At 41.0% G+C, this 18,953-nt stretch overlaps 1 protein-coding gene across 6 annotated transcripts; it reads left to right on the top strand.

The window, feature by feature from the left end:
• Positions 1 to 298: 298 nt before the first annotated feature.
• VBP1 (VHL binding protein 1) lies at positions 299 to 14,228 on the top strand. Of its 6 annotated transcripts, XM_074278284.1 has the most exons (8): positions 322 to 448; positions 1,608 to 1,768; positions 2,831 to 2,882; positions 6,226 to 6,350; positions 7,712 to 7,778; positions 10,098 to 10,196; positions 12,244 to 12,382; positions 14,084 to 14,228. In XM_074278284.1, the coding sequence occupies exons 2-8, from the start codon at positions 1,761 to 1,763 to the stop codon at positions 14,152 to 14,154; spliced, it is 561 nt and encodes a 186-aa protein (XP_074134385.1). In that variant the 5' UTR covers positions 322 to 448; positions 1,608 to 1,760; the 3' UTR covers positions 14,155 to 14,228. The 6 variants fall into 6 exon arrangements, with proteins under 6 accessions (XP_074134383.1, XP_074134382.1, XP_074134388.1 ...); XM_074278281.1 differs by lacking the exon at positions 1,608 to 1,768 and having other exon boundaries at positions 306 to 448; positions 6,230 to 6,350; XM_074278285.1 differs by lacking the exon at positions 1,608 to 1,768 and having other exon boundaries at positions 331 to 448.
• Positions 14,229 to 18,953: the final 4,725 nt, after the last annotated feature.

Here is an 18,953-nt window from a genome sequence, read left to right as displayed (position 1 = left end):
ATTATCGGGAAAATGTTTTTGGGCTTGGGTGCCGGAGGCCATTTTGAAGACTGAGAACATTTGGATTGGCTTGAATTGGCCCGGATTTTCCGGCCAGAGCCCCGCCTTTTCCTGTTACGTCACTGGCGGCTTTTGTCTCTCCGTTCCTTTCGCTTTCAGGCCCCTCCTGACGCTTAATCGCCCAGCAGCCAATCAGTAGCCACCATTTAGAAGCCGGGCCAAAGCAAGTAGGCTCAGTCATTGGCCTGATCTAAGGAACGCTTCTGATTGGAGCAGGTCATGTGAAGAATCCCGGAAGAGGCGGTGAACGGCCGCTGGCGCCGGAAGGTAGGGGGTTCCTCGGCTTCCTTCCAAGATGGAGGCCACGAAGGAGTCCTTGAGTGGTAGCGACTCAGCGGGCCCAAGCACACGCCGAGGACACTTGGGCATCCCCGAGGCTGTGTTCGTGGTAAGGGGCGCCGCGGACCGCTGCTCTGTAGCGGGCAGGTCGCGCTCCGGGACCTCGGAGCTAGGGGAGGCGCGATGGGCGGGCCAGGCCAGGCCTGGGGGCGTTGCTAGGAAAGATTGGGGGGGAGGGGCAAGGAAAGGAATAGGTCTCCTTATTTCCCCTCCCTTCCCCTCCTTTCATTTGCCGCCTTCCCTTTTCCTCCCCCTCTCCTCATTCTCTCTTCGTCCCCCTTTATCCTCCACTCCTCTCTTTCACCTTCACATTTCTCCAACTGTCCCTTGATTTCAAATTGGAGATCCTGAAGAGAATTTCAGATTTGGCTGTATCGAAAATCTTTTCCCCCAAACCCTTTCTGAACTTCTTTCTGCCAAGGACCCCATTTTTCAGTCTCCTCATTATGCCGGACTCCATACTCTTCCCGAACCTCTCGGGTCCCCTTTTTGGTCCTTGCTACCTCCACATGCCTTCGATTTCTTCCTTTCTCGGAATTCCCCCTCCCCCCACCTAGATCCTCATCTTCTCTCACCTGGCCTATTTACAAGGCTTCTAACTCGTTTCCATCCCTCCAACTCTCATTATGTCCTTCCACCTTCCACAGTCACAGATACTGCGGTTCCCTTCCTAAAGTTCAGGCAGTGTGATCTGCTGAATTCCTTAGATCTGACTAGGTTTGCCTTAATCTCCCTCTCTGACCTTAAAAACAGGATTTGCCATCATCTGCTGTCTGGGCTGGCCATGTGGCCTTTCTGCTGTTCCTCACAGATTTCCATCTCTCACTGGACTGCTTTTGCACTTCCTGTTTCCTTGCCTACCATGCACTCTCTTCTCCCCTCTGCCTTTTACGAGCCCTTTCTTTACGTCTTCTCAAGTTCTACTTGTTGCATGAATTCTTTCCTGTACTTTCCACCTACCCCAGTTTTTAACCTGTGCAGATTTTGTATGTCCTCTCCTTTTCTCGGAATGTAAACCCTTTGGGGCAGGCCTGTTTCATTTTTGTGTTTGTATCTCTAGTACCTAGCACAGTGTCTGGCATATGGTAGGTGTTTAATAAATGCTTATTAGTTTGTTGATTGAAGCCTAGAGAGATGAAATTATTTACCTGAAAGGGCGCAGCTAGTGCTAGAGCTTGACTGCAACCCTAAGTCTCTTCCCTTCACAGAATGCGGTCTCAGTAGGGGATGAGTAAATAGAAAAGGAAGGTAACTTGCAGTTTATTAGCAACCTTTGACAGCTTGAGAAAGGGCCAGAAAAAGAGGCTGAGCCTCGGTTGCCTAGAGGGCTGGAGCCAACCTGGTGCAAAGCAACTTGGACAATGTGCAGGTGAGGATAAGAGGAGCCAGAAGGGGGAAGCTCACTTTCTTTTCTTTATGAACTATTTATTATGAATTATTATTATCAACAAGGGTAGACAAAGAAAAATAAGGATTGTGCATGAAAATCTGATCTGTTAATTCAGAGTTGGTTTAAAAATGTATAGTAAATGGAACATAGAAGTGACAAAATTGCCCTGTCCCCTCCTAAATTTGGTTTTGCCATGTGTACTTTTTAATGTTTTCTTTTTTGGAGGAGCCTTTATTACTGTCCACTAATTCCACCTTCTGCCCCTCCCTCCCCCCAGCTCTCAGAATCAGCTCATTGGCCACATCTGAAAATGTTTCTTCTGAACACCCTGCCAAGATGTGCATGGCATGCTTTAACACCAGCCTTGTAACTAACTGGTCCTTTCGTTGATTACAGTCCTAAAATTTGAAAAAAAACTTTGTTTTTTGCTTGTTCTTCAGTTTTTACATCACCTGTATATCCCACTGTGAGAGAGCTTTCCCTCTTGATAATTTTTTTTTTTTTTTTTTTTTAAAGAGGGGGAAAAAAGCTCTGTAAAATGAATCAATGACTTAGGAAAAGGTGTGCTGTTCATATCTGTTCATGGGTAGTATTCTCCACATCTGTGGAGGCGAGAAGCCTTTCAGACTTGGGAGCCTTTCCATTGTGGAAGTCTATAAATTGGCTGCCTGGTTCACCTTATTTCAGTCTGAATCATGCACACAAGTTCATCCCAAGGTTCCCAGAAATTCTTAGGAATGTATTTTAATTGCATTTTTAGATCACATTTTATTCAACTATTCCTCAATCGATTTGTTTCCAATCTTTTGCTAAGAAAAGGTGTTTTAAATAGCTTGTGCAAAAATACATTTGGGTTCTTTTTTTCTTTGACATTTTCGGATTATCTGCCTAGCTGGGTCACAGTAGAGTGGCTTTTTGCCTATGATTCTAAAATGCTTTATAAAAGTAGTTGCATCAAAAAATTATACAGAGTATTTGAAGGTCTTAGTATTTGCCTTGTGAATTGTTGTATAAGCTTGTTGTTCTTGTTTCATGTCTTAGTCTCTTTCTAGTGAGGATGGCTCCTTACCCGACCATGATCAAAACAATCAATGTGAGTGATTATTAATCTAATGGAGAGGGTTCTAAACCTTAGGTTTGGGAATGATTTTTTTTTTAAACTTTTGAAAACTACTACAAATATAATTGGTTTCTTTTGTAATCTTGTGTATTTTAATTTTTGCATTTGAAGTATGAAATTTAGGAAAATTGCTGTCTTTTGATTAGTTGATTTCAGGTGTGCCTGTTACCTCCTAATCAAGGGAATTTAGAGTTGGATTGTACTGTGCAACTTTGGTTTTGAATTTGTGTGACTGCTTAGCTTGGGGCTGAGTTAAAATTTTCTTTCTTTCTTTCTTTCTTTCTTCTTTTTTTTTTTTTTTCTTTTCTTTTTCTTTTCCCATTTCAAAAGGAAAAACTGCCTAAGATTTCCTTAGGAAATGTTTGACCCCAAGTACCTAGCATGCAAATGCTTTTGCTACAGCTGAAGGATCTAAAGTGCTTTTGGTCCTCCTGACACCTAAAATCTCGGGTTGTATTCTCTGGCCATTCACAGACTTAGTCTGTGGGGCAGTCTCGGGAATCCAGCTTGATGAGGCCCTCAGGGGAGTTTTGTGGTGGAGCAGGGGCTCTAAAGTAATTACCAAATCATCCTAATCCTATTGAACTCTTGCTTAATCTTAAAGTCAACACCAATGTGTGGGAATGGGGAGCCTAGAATAGATGGAAGAGGTATTGTGAAGGCAAAGAGGCTACCAGGCCTTTAATGAAGCTTGAGCCTAGATTTTACAGTAATGAAATCAGAAGGGAGGGGGATTTCGGGGAGCGGGGAGAAAATGATTCATTTTGTTGAAGGTGAGGTGCTGCAAAGACTTTGGAGTAAAAATGTCCCGAGATGTTGGACTGGAACTCTGGGGGGAAATCAAGGCTATAAAATCTAGACTTGGGCAGTCTATCTAGTTGAGACAGAAGACGACCAAAGAAAGCACCTCGGCTGAGGAGGAGTGTAAAAGTCAGGAAAGAAGAGGTTAAAGAATTGCGGCTCTCTGTTGAGGCAGTTTGCTGTGGGGTGTGATCCAGCAGTGTTAACTAAGGAGAAGATAAGGCCACTGGATTTGGTAGAAATCATTGGTGAGGACTTTCTTGTCCATTCATTATCTTGAGGGAAATAAGTTCACCACTTTGCTTCTTCTGACCATTCTCACTCTTTGGGGCCCATCCTCCTTTGAGGAGTACCAAAGCTATACCATGATCACAACTGATGAACTTGAGTAATGCTAATGATATCTTATAACAAGGAAAAGAAATGCTTTCTTATTCAATCTTATTACTTGTTTTGGTAACATTTATTTCTTCCTATTTTGTTGAAACAAATATATCATTGCTTTCTTTATATTATGTATTATTAATTATATATTGTAATTGTATTATGTTTATATGGAGTATAACACTAGTATACAGGAGATGCATTATCTATGATTTTGGACTCATGTAGTCATGAAACCTTTTTGGAAATGTTTTTAGAAGTAATTCGTTTTTTTTTTTTGTTTTTGTTTTTGTTTTTTAAGAAGTAATTCATAAGTGTATAAGTAAATTTATAAAAGATCGTTTAAACTCATTTTGTTATTCTTATTCTCACTAGTCAGTACTGAGTTTACCTCTTCTAGTCTGAGAATTGAAAAGGCAGGGATGGAATAAAAAGAGGGCAATTTGAAACCAGAGCTGTAAAACTTCATTTCATTTCCTCATATTGACCGGACAAGTATCATCTTCACACAGCATCTCAGCAGGGAGTGTCCTCAGACTGCTCAATCCAGCCCCTGCTATAGAGGGGAACAAGAATCCTCCCCATAAGGCCCAACAGATGGTCACCCTGCTTTTATTTCAAGAATTCTATTGAGTGAGGAACTATTTACTTCCTGAATTTTTTCTTCTCTGAAAACTGAGTAGGCCTCTTTGAAGCTTTGCTTGGTCATTCTGTGAGGACAGGGCAAGTCTAACGCCTCTTAGCTGTGATACATCTTTGAATACTTGCAGACCCACCCAAAGGAAACCAGGTGGGTGAGATCCCCAAAGAAGGATGCCCTTTTGCTCAGGTGTTATTTTGAGGTAGCAATAGCCTGTACAGATGATCTAGTGGTCCAGCCCCCTCCTCTTACCAGTGGGGCCCAAAGACAAGAAATTTCTATATCAAGGTCATACATATAGTCATGATAACAATAACAACAACGAGAATGATTGTTAGGATTTTTAGAGTGCTTTAAAGTTTGTGGAGCACTTTGCAAATATCTCATATGATGCTTACTACATCCTTTGGAATAGGGGTGGAATAGCTGCTATTCCTAGTGTACAAAAAAAGAAAACTGAGGCAGATAGGTTAAGCAACTTGCTTAGGGTGACACTGCTCAAAAGTGTCTGGGACTGGATTTGAACTCGTGTCTTCTTTACTTCAGACTCCAAACACTAGACAGTATGCCACCTAGCTGCCTACTAAGTAGTAGCTGCAGCATTTGAGAGTCACTCAGAACATGATTTCGAGGCCTGGATGCTCCGATCTTAATGTTCTTAAAATACGATGCCCAGAACTGAACACAGGAGTCTGGATGGGATGTGACTGGGACAAACTAGAAAGCTACTATCGTCTCCCAAGGCCTTGCTGCTGCTGCTCTCCCTCGGACCAGCAGCTTTCTTGGCCCCTAATCAGGCTGTTGATTCTAAAGGAAGGTCACTAAAAGCCCAGGTTTTTTCTTTCTTTGCCTTTTTTAGGAAATTACTCTTCTAGTTCTGCCTGTCCTGAATTTCAGAAGAAGCTTTCCCAAGTGCAAGGCTTTTTATACTTCATTTGTTTGTGTAGCCTTCTCAAGTGGAAGGTTTTATCCACTTTGCCCCTATTAATGATAGAATCTTTTGGGTTCAGAACTCAGTCATCCTGTGTGCTAACTCTTCCTTCTAGCTTAATGGCATCATAAGTGCCATTTCTGCCCTCATATCAACTAAGTAATTGATGAAAATGCCCAGCAGCACGCTTTATTTTATGAAGTTTCAGCTTTAAAAAATCCTCAGATTGTTTCTATTAAGGTAACAGCATTTTTGTCAAAGAGAACTTCCTCAAAATAAAAGTCTGGTGTTTCCCACTAAAAGAATTTAAATGTCTGATTCTTGTTCTCAAATTTCATTGTAATAAAAGTATCCCCAGCATGCTTGCTTGGAGATAGTTTTTCACCCAGTTATAAATATCCCAAAGATCATCAAGTGATCTAATTAATTCAAGTGAACGGGATTTTATTGTCCTTGGTACAGAATAAGTAGCTTATATATCCTAGTCTTCCTTGCTATGACCTTTGTTAGCATAATATTTGAAATTTATAATCCATAACTTTTTCTCCCCTTCATTAAAGGAAGATGTAGATGCTTTTATGAAACAGCCTGGAAATGAGTCTGTAGATAATGTACTCAAGAAATTGGATGAGCAGTATCAGAAGTATAAGTTTATGGAACTTAACCTTACTCAGAAGAAAAAAAGGTATGTTTTGAGAGCTCTGAAGGTGATTTTGAAAATTAAAGATAGGAATATCAAAGATATTCACCCACATATCTATACAATGAAGGAAGGAAGGTTGGCCACCAATTTATGATCCATGACTCTAAGACTGGAAGAATAATAAAACAGATGACAGGAAATCCCAACAACCTCCTTTAAGGTGTTATTTCTCTTCTGTGGGCATTTCTTCCACTGGTATAAATTGCAACCCCTTGTCTTCCTGGGAGATTTTTCCATAGCCTCCTTTGTGGATAATGTGCCTTCTACTTGGAAGGCTCATTCTTTTCTTGCTTCATAGATATTAGTACAACTGTCATTCCTCATTCTTGCCTGGAGAATGTCATGGATCCTTAACTCTAGCATATGGACAATTATACCTGAAAACCTCTCCCCTGGAGCCCCAGCAGGGAACATCTGGGGATCTGTGGACTGGCTCACCACAAATCCAGAGTAAGCCCCATGGATCCACTTGACCCAGAAAGAAGACATAGCATTGACCTTACTAGGCACTGTGGGCTAGTTGAGCTTGAAATTTGCAGTAATTGATCTATTTGAGGCCCCTAATTTGTTATCCCCCTGAATTCTCCCCCTGTGTGACCCTCTTTCTTTGTTCTTCCTACTTATCTGTACAGAAGTATCTCAGATTCTATTTTTATTATTATTTTTTTAATTGAAGTATTTTCAATATTGACCCTTGGAAAAACTGGTATTCCAATTTTTCTCCCCCTTCCCCTAAATGGCAAGTAATCCAATATATGTTAAACATGGTAAAAATATATGTTAAATCCAGTATATGCATACATATTTATACAGTTATCTTACTGCATGAGAAAAATCAGATCAAAAAGGAAGAAAAATGAGAGAAAATAAAATGCAAGTCAACAACAAAAAGAAGTGAAAATGCTTTGTTGTGAACCACACACAGTTCCCACAGTCCTCTCTCTTCTCTGGGTGTAGATGGTTCTCACTGGCCTCAATTATCTCATTGTTGAAAAGAGCCATGTCTATCAGAATTGATCATCTTATAATCTTGTTGCCTGTACAATGATCAGATACTACTTTTTAAAAAGGGAGGAAGAAAATCAGAAATTTCTGAAGACTGGGGGTGGGATGGGGGAGAAGGGTCATTTGTGGGACAAACTTTGCTTCCAGGGCCCTCATGCAATGGGCTGCTTCCTTCTGCTTGACAAAAATTTGAGACCAAAGCACATAAAAATGCTGACTGATCTTATAGATTTTATTTGTAAATGTTGGTCAAGTTGGGCCTTCAAAACCATGGTTTGGATGGGAGAGGGGTTTGTGTGTATGGAAAATACTAAATTGTTATTCTTTTAAATTTACAGGCTAAAAAACCAAATTCCTGAAATCAGACAAACATTACACATTTTAAAATATATGCAGAAGAAAAAAGTAAGTGAATTTTGGACTTTTTTGATGATGTGTGAGGCTGCCTTGGTGGCACTTGGGCCCTCTGAAGTGGATGCATGGCAGCATAGCTCTTTGCTCTTCTTTATACCACGGTTTTCTTTTAGCCAACACCAATCTGTTGAAATGATTGAATGTTGGCATTAGATGGGAATTTGCCCCTTGCCTCTCTTTCCACACTTCTTGATAGCTCAATTCATGTTTCCTGAGGTAGTGCTTCTTCCTTAATCAGGTGTTGAAGGGGACCTTGCTGCTGCTCTATCTCCCTTCAGAACTCCAAGCGTCCAACCCTTTCTTCCCTGTGATTTCCCTTCAGATGCTTAAAAATGGCTGTCCTGTTCTTTCCCTCAAACCTTTTCTTCTCCAGGCTACACATCTCCTTCACCAGATCCTCATGTGAAGTAGACCCTAGGTCCTTCTTTGAAGACTCTCCAGTTTATCCATGTTTCTGTCTTTAACTGTGGGTTCCAGAACTGAACACAGTATGGATGAGTTTTGACCCATGGCAAAGTACGCAAGAACCATCACTTCTGGTTTCTAGGAAGTCTTGCCTCTCTCAGTGGCAGCCCAAGAGCTCCTTTTGGCTGTTCTGATCCACTGCTGACTCGTGGAATTTGACCTCTAAAGTCCTAGGCCTCTTTTTAGGCTACTGAGTAACCATGCCTTTCCTGTCTTGCACTTATGAGGTCAGGTTTTGTTTTATTCTTTTTTTAACCAAGTATAAGACTTGCCATGTGTCCTTATTGGATTCCATCTCATCAGATTCACCTCAAGGTTCTAGTCTTTTGTTAGTTCTTTGTAGTTCCTAACTCTGTCACCCAATGGGTTAGCCTGGACTTTTTCCTTGCCTGATGGCATCGCCAGCCTGATGAGCGTGATCTCTGAGGAATGGGAAATAGCACAGCCTTCAGGGGGCCTTCTGGGAGGCATCAGATTTTGAATGTGACTGCTCATCCCTTCCTAAATGCATTTTAACTGAGCTACTGTTTAGCCTGTATTTCTCCTTGTTTTCTACAAGACAGCATGCAATACTTAAAGGGACATACATTCGATAGCATTCCTCTGAGTGTCCCATCCAAAAAGACAGCTCTGGCCCAGTAAGTCCTTAGGAACATCACCTTGATTCTCTCATCTCTCCTCCTTTTCCTGACTAGCTCTTTCATGATCCATTCTAGAATTTGTCCAGAAATTGAGGTCAGTCTTCTTATAAATTTGCCATTTCTCTATATGTTTAAGAAATGAGGCAGAGCCTCAATCTTAATAAGTTAGCATTTATATAGAGCTATAAAGTTTGCAAACCACTGTACATCAATTATTGGCCCCATCCCCATGAGGTAGGTGGGATTATAATCCCTATTTTACAGATGAAGAAACCGAGATAGACAGGTTTCGTGCCTTGCCCAGGATCAAACAACCGATCGGTGTCTAAATGGAATTTGTACTCAAATCTTCATGACTTTTGAGTTTAGCACTTCCTTGCTGCCCCTTAAAAGTAGATCTGCAATAAAATTTCTTTCTCCTTTGGGCTTCCCCCATTTTTTGAAGGCTTAAGTTTTATTTAGACAAGGCAAGTAAGCTGTTCTGCTTTTGGCAGCGAGGGCAAGCTCCTGCAGATGTCTGGATGATTAAAGCTAGTATCACTACTATGATCATGGTTTTACCAACATTGGGATAGCTTTTTCAAGCTTCTACAGATGTTCTTTCTGTCAAAGTAGTCTCTAATGGCAATGCTGCTTTTCTTTCATTCTGTCAATTTTCATCCTAATGTCCTATAGCACCATAACTCTCTCTTTCTGCTTTTCCTCATATTATCTTGCTTCAATATTACCTCTACTTCCTCTTTGTTTTAATAACCTATTGCACCTATCCACGGCCATCTGACACTGCTGGTTTTCATCCCACCAAGTATCACTGTTAACCTCCGAGGTTTGGTGAGCCTCCTTGCATTAGTTTTTAAAGTTCTTGCTCTTCTTTTCTAAACTTTCAAAAGTAGAAATGAGATGTTTTAGTGCTGGCTTCATTTTTCAATTTTCTTCCTTTTTTGTCATTTGGTGCCGAGTGTGTATCGTAGTGTGTCTCCGTAGTATTTACTTGGTGGGGATGTGTGGCCACTGTTCTTTAGCCCCTCTCTTTCTTAAAGGAATTTGGATTCTATTTACAAGATGCCAAGCTATGGCTGCAGTCCAGAAAGTAGCATCCAGCCCACCCTCTGACACCACCTCCTTTGAGAAACTTCTCTCCTGTCAGTGACAGATACTTTTGGCATATCTAACCAATCTTTTGGTTTCTCTGATTTTCCCCAAGGAGACCACAGAGCCCCTAGAGACTAGATTCTTACTGGCTGATAACCTCTACTGCAAAGCTTCAGTTCCTCCAACGGATAAAGTCTGCCTGTGGTTAGGGGTAAGTACATGGAAAGTATAGAACTTTCTCACCCCCTCCCCCCTTTTTTTCTTTCTTTCTTTCTTTTCATTTTTTTTTTTTTTTTTGGCTGAGGCACTTGGGATTAAGTGACTTGCCCAGGGTCACATAGTCAGGAAGTGTTAAGTGTCTGAGGCCAAATTTGAACTCAGGTCCTCCTGACTTTAGGCCTGTTGCTCTATCCACTGCACCACCTAACTGCTTCCCTCTCCCTCCCCCCCCCCCCATTTTGTTTTGTTTTTTTAATTAAAGCTTTTTATTTTCGAAACATAGGCCTGGATAATTTTCAACATTCACCCTTGCAAAACATTGTGTTCCAAATTTGTTCCCTGCCCTAGACAGCAAGGAATTTCGATATATGTTAAACATGTGCAATTTTTCTGTACATGTTTCTACAATCATAGCATCACCTTTTTGCAGGTAACAATGGAGGTAGAGAATAAGTAGCTTTCCTGAAATCTGAGGTGGCACCATAGTGTAGAGCCTGTGGCCTGGAGGTAGTGAGACCTGACTTTAAATCCTGCTGCAGACATTTTCCTGCCTGGGTGATACTGGGCCAGTCACTTTACCTGTCTGCCTCAGGTTCCTCATCTATAAAATGGGGAGAGTAACAGCACCTATGTGCCTCAGGGCCTGGAACTTAATAAATGTTATAGAAATATTAGCTATTGACTCTGAGTAAGTCAATAAACTGCCTCAGTTTCCTCATCTCTAAAATACTATCTCTAAGATAGTAACAGTATCTCCCTCTCAGGGTTCCGAGGATCAAATGAGAGAACATTTGTGAGGTGCTTCAAAGGCACAGTGCCTGATTTGGTAGGCGCTATAAAAATGTTAGCTGTCGGTATTATTACCCATTAGCCCAGAGGTTAGCACCCTATGGAACATGGAGACAAAACCATTTCCAAAGTTGGCATTGGTTGAGTAAATGGCATGCCGTGGCATTTCATTTCCCTTTTGTGGAGCATGCCCCTCACATTGCCATACTTTGACCTTGCCTCAAAGCTTCCAAGACTCAGTCTATTCATCTGCAAGTTCACAAGAAGAACTTGAATACTAATCTGGGGCCCAGCATCAGACCAGTCTGGACTAACCCCCTCCAGCCTTTGCTTGAAGCCTTCCAGTGAGAGGTTCCTCCTATCTCTCACTGCTCCCAGCCACTCTTTCCATCTCAGACAGCTCTGGACACGGAACCAACCAACCTTGGGTCCTGTGCTGTTTTGTTTTCTGGGGCCAAGGAGAACAAATCTAGACCCTCCTTCCCTTAGCAGCCTTTTAAATAATGTTATCTTATGTTACATGTTATGTTAATATATTGCTGAGTCTTCTCCAGGCCAGATATCCCCTGTTCCTTCAGGCGGACCTCATAATCTCAAGGCACTTCCCCATCTTGGTGACCTTGTCTGCCCACTGACTGTATGCGTCTTTCTAAAATGGAATAAGCATTTATTAAGCACATATTATGTACCAGGCACTGTGCTAAGCGCTTTACAAATGTGCTCTCATTTTATTCCACAACAGTCCTGGGAAGGAGATGTTATTTATATTCTCATTTTACAGTGGAGGAACCAGGCCAACTGAGTGGCTTGTCTGATGCTGGACCATGAATTTAGGACTTCCTGACTCCAGGCCTAGCACTCTGTACACTGTATCACCAGCTGCTTTAAATAGTGCCCCTAACTTGATTTATTTTGTTAAAGCTTTTGATTTTGAAAACATGTGATAGATCATTTTCAGCATTCACCCTTGCAGAACCTTATGTTCCAGACTTGTTCCCTCCCCCCCTCCCCTAGATGGCAAGTCATCCAATATCCCATAACTTTAAAAAAGAAGAACGAAAGGTCATTTAGTAAATGCTTCCTCTGCTCAGAGCTTGGATGCCAGGCCAGGGAGATGAGCTATGAGGCTAGACTGCTCCCCCATGTCCCTGGGGCCTTGTGGGGGTTACTGAGATGTCACAAAGGAATCCGGACACCAATGAGGTGAAAGTGAGCGCACGTCAGAGTTCAGAATCTCTTCCTCTCACCAGGCCAACGTGATGCTTGAGTATGACATTGATGAAGCTCAGGCCCTTTTGGAGAAAAACCATTACACTGCCACCAGCAATCTGGAATCACTCGAGGAAGACCTGGACTTTCTTCGGGATCAGTTTACCACCACAGAAGTCAGTATCCTTTGTCATTTCAAAAAGAAGAAAGCTCAAAGATGAGTTCTTTCCCAGAGCTTTGTGTCCTATCTGAGGGAGTTTGGTTTTTAATTAATGAGCTCCTTCCTGTAATTTTATAAAGGTCTTAATGTGATATTGAAACATTAGTTAGTCTTGTACTCTACTTGGTCTTAATTGAAATGCCTCCATGTGAGATATCCCAAACAGATAGGAGACATTGCAGGGCAATTGACTGTGAAGGCACAAATTGGTGAAAGGGGCTTGTGTGAAATTGGGAAACCTAAATGATGTTAAGCATTCTTCTAAGAGTTACGTAATGGGTACAAGAGGGGGCTTATTGGACTCATTAAAGTTTATTTAATATAGGGGTCTTCCTTTGTTTCTAAACCCTGCAAACTCACGGCAGTACAATTGTGACACTAGGTAACACTTTTCTCCAAGTTGGAGATCTGTTCTTGTCTCTAAGCTGAAGATCCTTACCCCCTCAGCATCCTCTGGGTGGACTTTAGTTCTTTACTTTTCCTTCTAAAACAGCATGCTGCCCAGAAAGTAGAATGGCCTGCCTATGCAGAGGCTGGCCAACCAGTTCCCAAGCATGTTAGGTCGAATGCAAAGGTCAAACCGCTGTGGGTTTGCTGTATGCATTTGGGTGACCTGTGCCTCCTGGAGCCGATAAGAAAGCTGGGAGGTAGCCCTGGAGGTATACATTGGGGTGCATCTCAGGTAAGAAGAATGGTTGGAGAGGAGAGCAGTCAGGTGTTCCCTGCTCTCAAATTTCTTGGTTGGAGCAAAGAGGACCTACCTTATTAGGGAGGGATTGAAATAAGGTTAGCTGGCTGGGTAGGCTCAGTAAATGGGGAGACACTAGAGGCAAAGGGCCCTCTTGCAATCAGAGTGGGGTATCGGGCCTAAACTGCAGTGACTGGGAAAAATGGGCAGGATGTGAGGTTGAGAGACCGTGTAAAGGGGAGGATTTTGGGGAATTTCATCTGGGGGCCATAAGAATCCTGCAAGCGCAGAAAACTATTTGTATCAGAAATAGAGAAGGGATGTGTCTTTGTTGGTGAAGGAGGGAATGGTTTTGATTTTTGACATGCTGGCATCGGTGATGGTGGCCCATCTCTGTGTGATATCCCATTGGCACCTAAAGAGAAAGCATTGGGAAGATGGGTGGGATTTGGTGTCAGCTAATGACCAGCTTTAGCTAATCTAAAAACCAGCCTAGAATGAGTGTCTTAAAGCCAGGCTTGTGATGTTGTGTTGTGTGACTTCATTCCACGAGTCAGATCAGTCAGTGACTCTTCTGCTTTGTAAATTCTGTAACGTTGCAAGACAGGGTTAGAGACCCATTCTGTTGGACTTCATGCTGGGTCTTTGACTCCCGAGTCTGGCTCTTTCTTATTAATAATCCTCTTAGGCACAAGATGGCTTGTCTTTTTTATAATGAGGATGTGAATACAAGTTGTGAAATAAGATCCTAAACGATTTTGAAGTCTTATGAACTAGTAATTTTATTGAAGAAGAAAAAAAGCACCTCATAAAACCAGTATCTGCAGAATCCATTAGTAGTCACAAGAGAATAAACACAGTACATTTATGTTCTGGGTTTGTCTGTAGGTAGTCCCTCCTTTCTGGGAATATGGCAGGACTTGCGCAGTTTGGAAGTGTTCTCAGAATACATTTTCTTTAACAACTTTCCCAGATATGGCCCGGGTTTACAACTGGGATGTCAAGAGAAGAAACCGAGATGAGCCTGGCCCATCTAATGTGTGATGTCCCCACCCTTGATCATGGGGCTTGGTGATCCAAATGTTTGACTTGGGAATAAATGCTTTTCAAACAAAAAAGACATTCTAGAGTAAAACATAAGGCAATGATAAGCACGTCTTTCATTTGTAAAATGAAAATCTGGTCTCCTTTAGATTTTATGAAATTGGTTGTTTCAAGGTCACGCTGGGGTTGGACTTGGTTATCTCTAAGGTTAGTTAGCTTTGCCACTCTGGATTTGGGGGGCATGCATGAAATGCATTGTTTGGACATTTGCAGGGTGGTGGAAATGGGGGATTGCTTTTTTGTCATTTATTGGAAGTTTCCCTTGAAGTAACAGTTCAGTGATTGGGGGAAATTCTCAGGGGGTAAACCAATTGCTGTCAGTTTGGTACTTCCCAAATTGATTTTCTTTTCCTGTCACTTTAATTAGTTACTGGTCAACTTACTGAATGTTCTGTCTTTTTTTATTAATTGTTTTCTCTCTCTTTAGAAATGAGATATAAGATATATATATCTATATCTATCTATCTATCATATATATATATATATAGAGAGAGAGAGAGAGAGAGAGAGAGAGAGAGAGAGAGAGAGAGAGAGCGCGCGCGCAATAGGGTTGGTGAGATGGCCCATTCACCCCCTACCTGCTAAATGCCCCACTGCTCATGCCCTTCACGTGTCTTGGGTAAAGCTCAGTTGAACATCCTGATATCTCTTTCTGATGGCCCCTTAACAAGGGAAACAAAATGAGATGGTGATTTCTTTCAAAGGAAGGAAATCTCTGCAAGCTTTTCTGACTTAAAAAGTCAACACGATACCAGCTTATAAAGGAGCTGTTGCCGTGCTGTGGAATTAAATCTCAATGTCTTCTACTTTCAAGTAGGGAGAAATACATTTAGAATGGTTTTATATTTTTGTTTGTAATATTAAAACAGTGAAATCATGGCAAAGTATCTCTTGAAATGTCCCCATCTCTGTTGCCTGCTCTGCTGATTGATTTCAAATCTCAAGAGGAGTCGGTTAAAGAGGGGAAAAAAAAATCAAGGCACACCAGCTTTGATTTCTGCTGTTGTCGCCACAGAGCTCTCAGTGCACTGGCAGCAAATGGTTTCTTAGTTTCTAACTTCACAATAATTTCATATTGTTGATCTTTACCTTCAGTACTTACCAGCTTGAATTCCATAAAATTTCTAGTCTAGTTTCTCTAGAGTAAAATGAGGACTACAAGGGAAATTAAGAAGTGGAAGCACAGCCTTTAAAGAGGGCACCCTTGCCCACGTAGTTCCCATTAGCTGGTCTTGCCCACTGGGGCCAAGTCAAGTCCATTGAACCACGGAGCCACCTGCTAGCTCTTGGGGGTTTTTGCAGGCAGATAGCTCAAATGTCATCCTGATTGCTGGAAAACTGACTTTCCTGCACTGACTCAGTGTGGTTTGAAACCCCCTTGAAATTCATTGCTGTGAAGTCCGGGTTAGCACCCTGGATGCCTTAGAATCAGCCAGAGTCAGGATCAACAAAAGTCCTTGGTCTTTAGGGGGAGAAGTGGAGATGGACGAAACCCCACGAGCTTTCCACAACCTCCCTTCTCCTCATTCTCCTCCAAAGTGACTTTTGGCTTGTCTTACTCCACCCCCAATCCCACCTACAATTGTCTGTATACACCAAAAGATTGAGCCAGCACAGAATAGTGAGAAGGGCCATTTTCCAAGCATATTGCTAATAGAGTATTGTCCAATTGGTAATTAGCCTTAAGTTGTCTGATTCCAGTGCACCTATTCAGAGTTTCAGCCCTTTATACATTCCTCCTCAGACATGGCATCCAGATCTGAAGACCAACCATGAGGGCTCATTGAGCTTGGCGTGTGTGCCCTCCAACCCTAGGCCCTCCATATGAACTGTGCTTTTTAGGGTAGCACCGCGGTGCATACAGACCTGAAGTCACAAATCCACCTCTGGCGAGCCATTTTACCTCCGCCTGATTCACTTTCCTTCTCTAATACTAGCTCTGCGACCCAGGCTGTGCTTAGCACAGTGCCTGGCACATAGAAAGCACTACATAAATGTTAGCTCTCATTATTGGCCTTCTCGCTCCTATCCGGTTGGATGGGTAGATTGTTTTTAAAAAGTTTATTGATAATGTACATTCTTACATCACCTGGATTTTTCTCTCTCAGACAACATTCCATATGACACAATTATTTTAATATAAAGAAAAAAAAATAAAGCAAAATTGGCACATGGAAAAAAAATTGATATCATGCAGTGTTCCACAACTGTGGATCCCTTGCCTCTACAGGGGAGTAGGGGTAGGGTGTGAATTTTCTTTGAACTAAGCTTATTCTGGATATGTTACAATTTCACATATCCCTAACATTCATTTTTGGTTGTTTTGTAGTACGGGTTCTTTTAATTGACATTCTTGTAGTCCTGGTTTCGAAGGAGGGCAGGACAACAGTTTGGTGTAGAAATATACTCAACAGGAAAACAAGGAAATGGGAAAAGAATGAAGCTTTGGGGTTGGAGGTGTTGGTCATATCCGGAATACACTAAGGTCAGAGGAGATTATGAAGGGCTCAAAAGGAAAGAAAGGGATAAGAATAGCAGAATGGATTGAAAAATTTCCAACAATACATTCTTTTCAAGAGACACTTGAAACCTCCCTGCACAGTGAGCATAAGGGATTAAAGCAAACTTTGTGCCTCAGCTGAACTTAAAAAAAGACAAAACAGGTGAAATAATAATACATGGGCAATAGCAAAAATTCACAAGAGAAAACAGGAAAAATACATCTTGCTGAAAGGTATCATAGGCAGTTTATATGCTTAATATGTATATCATAGTGTAGCGTGTCAGTACCAGTGGGGAAACAATATAAAACTGGGAGGGTTATTTTTTTTTTTTGGGGGGGGGGGAGTATAGGTGAGCTTTTAGATAATTTTATTCAGAAAAAGATAAAAATAGCAAAATTTTTAAACATTAACACACAAAAATCAGGGTTAGATACAAAAAAGGCTTAGAAAAATGCAGTTCCCTTTTCGGCTAAAGAAAAAACTAGAAAATGGGAATAAATGGACTTTTATATATGATGGGAATAAACTTTGATCCTTGCCAGCAAGAACAGGAGTGCCATCAAACTGCCCATTGTCTTCACTTCTACTTGATAGATTGCTAGAAATTTTAACTAGCAGTTAAGACCAAAACAAAATAATTGAGAGAATTAAGCATCGGCAAAGAAGAAACAATTCGTTACTTTTATCAGTGATATGTGAGGTACTTGGAGAACCCTTGGGAGGTATAAAGTACCCATGAAGATACAGGAATTATGTGAATACAACGGAAAAATTCTAGAAACGGACATCAATAATTGGAAGATAACCAATTGCTCATGGATAGACCCAGTCAGTATATAATAATGACCCCTAAATAAATTTGTTTAGTACCACACCGACCAAACTATCAGTTGGCACAGTGCCTGGCAAAGAGTAGTGTTGTTTTTGTAGTATTAGAAGAAAATCGTGAAATTCATTTGGAGGAATGAAACATCAAGAATTTCAAGAGAGAATGAAAAAAGCGGAAAGGAATAATTGTGCAAACAATTTGGTTTAAGGGAATAAGTTACCAGTCAGTTGAGCAGATGAGAGGTACACAATATACAGAAGTGAACAAATTTAGTAGCTCACTGATCATTAAATCCAAAGACCTCAGCTACTGGCATAAAGACAAAAACACGGAGATGGACAGCAGTCTGGCAGAGATCAGGTTCAGATCAACACCTTACACCATACGCCAAGGTAAGCTCCTAATGGATATTATACCAAGTACATATAAAAGATAAGTCAAACAAATTGGAGGAACAAGGAAGAAATTATCTTTGAGATTTATGGGCATGGTATTGTTAGTGGAGTTGTAAAATGATCCAACCATTCTAGAGCACAATTTGGAAAAGACTTAAATTGGGCATACCCTTTGATCCAGCAATACCACTATTGGGTCTCTATCTCAAATCATAAAAGAGGGAAGAGGATCCACATGTGAAAAATGTTTGCAAACAGCCCTTTTTGTGGTGGCAAATAATTGGAAAATGAGAGGTCTATTGATTAGGAAATAGCTGATTAAGTTATGGTATGTGGAAGTCATGGAATATTATTCTATAAAAATTGATGAACAGGCTGATTTTAGAAAGGCCTGAAAAGATTTATATGAATTGATGCTGAGTAAAATGAGCAGAACCAGGAAAGCATTGTACACAATAACAGCAAGATTGTGGGATGATGAACTGGGACGGACTTGGATGGAAAACATCATCTGCATCCACAGAGAATTATGGACTCTGAATTTAAACCAACACATGCTTTGTTCACTTTTTTTGTTTTTTTTTTTTTGTTTTTTCCTACATGGTTTTTCCCTTCTGATTTTTCTCTCAACATGATTCATAATCCAATATGTACAAAAATAAATGCACATATATAACCAAGTTTTTATATGTAACTGAGGAAAAATAAAAATTAAAAAAAGATTTATGGGCATGGGAAGAGTTCATGACCAAGGACTTTAGATCATATAAAACTTAAAAAATTATTTTTGCGCAACAAATTCCAATATAGTTAAATTTATTTTTATTTTGTTTTGTTTTATTTTTCCAATTATATATATAGTTTTCAACATTCATTTTTGTAAGACTGTTCCAAAATTTTTCCCCTTCCCCTCCATCTCCCACCCCCAAGACAGTAAACATTCTGATAGAGGTTATGGTAGGGGGAACCCTGAAATTGTCTTGACTTTGGGCAGGGAGAAACTCTCCTCTG

The sequence above is a fragment of the Sminthopsis crassicaudata genome, chromosome X (assembly GCF_048593235.1).
Source record: "Sminthopsis crassicaudata isolate SCR6 chromosome X, ASM4859323v1, whole genome shotgun sequence".
Taxonomy (NCBI): Eukaryota; Metazoa; Chordata; class Mammalia; order Dasyuromorphia; family Dasyuridae; genus Sminthopsis; species Sminthopsis crassicaudata.
Note: the sequence above shows the minus strand (reverse complement) of the source record. Positions and strands in the feature narration are given on the sequence as shown.

Coding starts and splice junctions, on each gene's coding strand:
- VBP1 (XM_074278281.1), top strand. CDS start 356: ATGGAGGCCACGAAGGAGTCCTTGAGTGGTAGCGACTCAGCGGGCCCA. Junction 2,883..6,229: donor CCATGATCAAAACAATCAAT/GTGAGTGATTAT, acceptor CATTAAAGGAAG/ATGTAGATGCTTTTATGAAA. Junction 12,383..14,083: donor GTTTACCACCACAGAAGTCA/GTATCCTTTGTC, acceptor CAACTTTCCCAG/ATATGGCCCGGGTTTACAAC.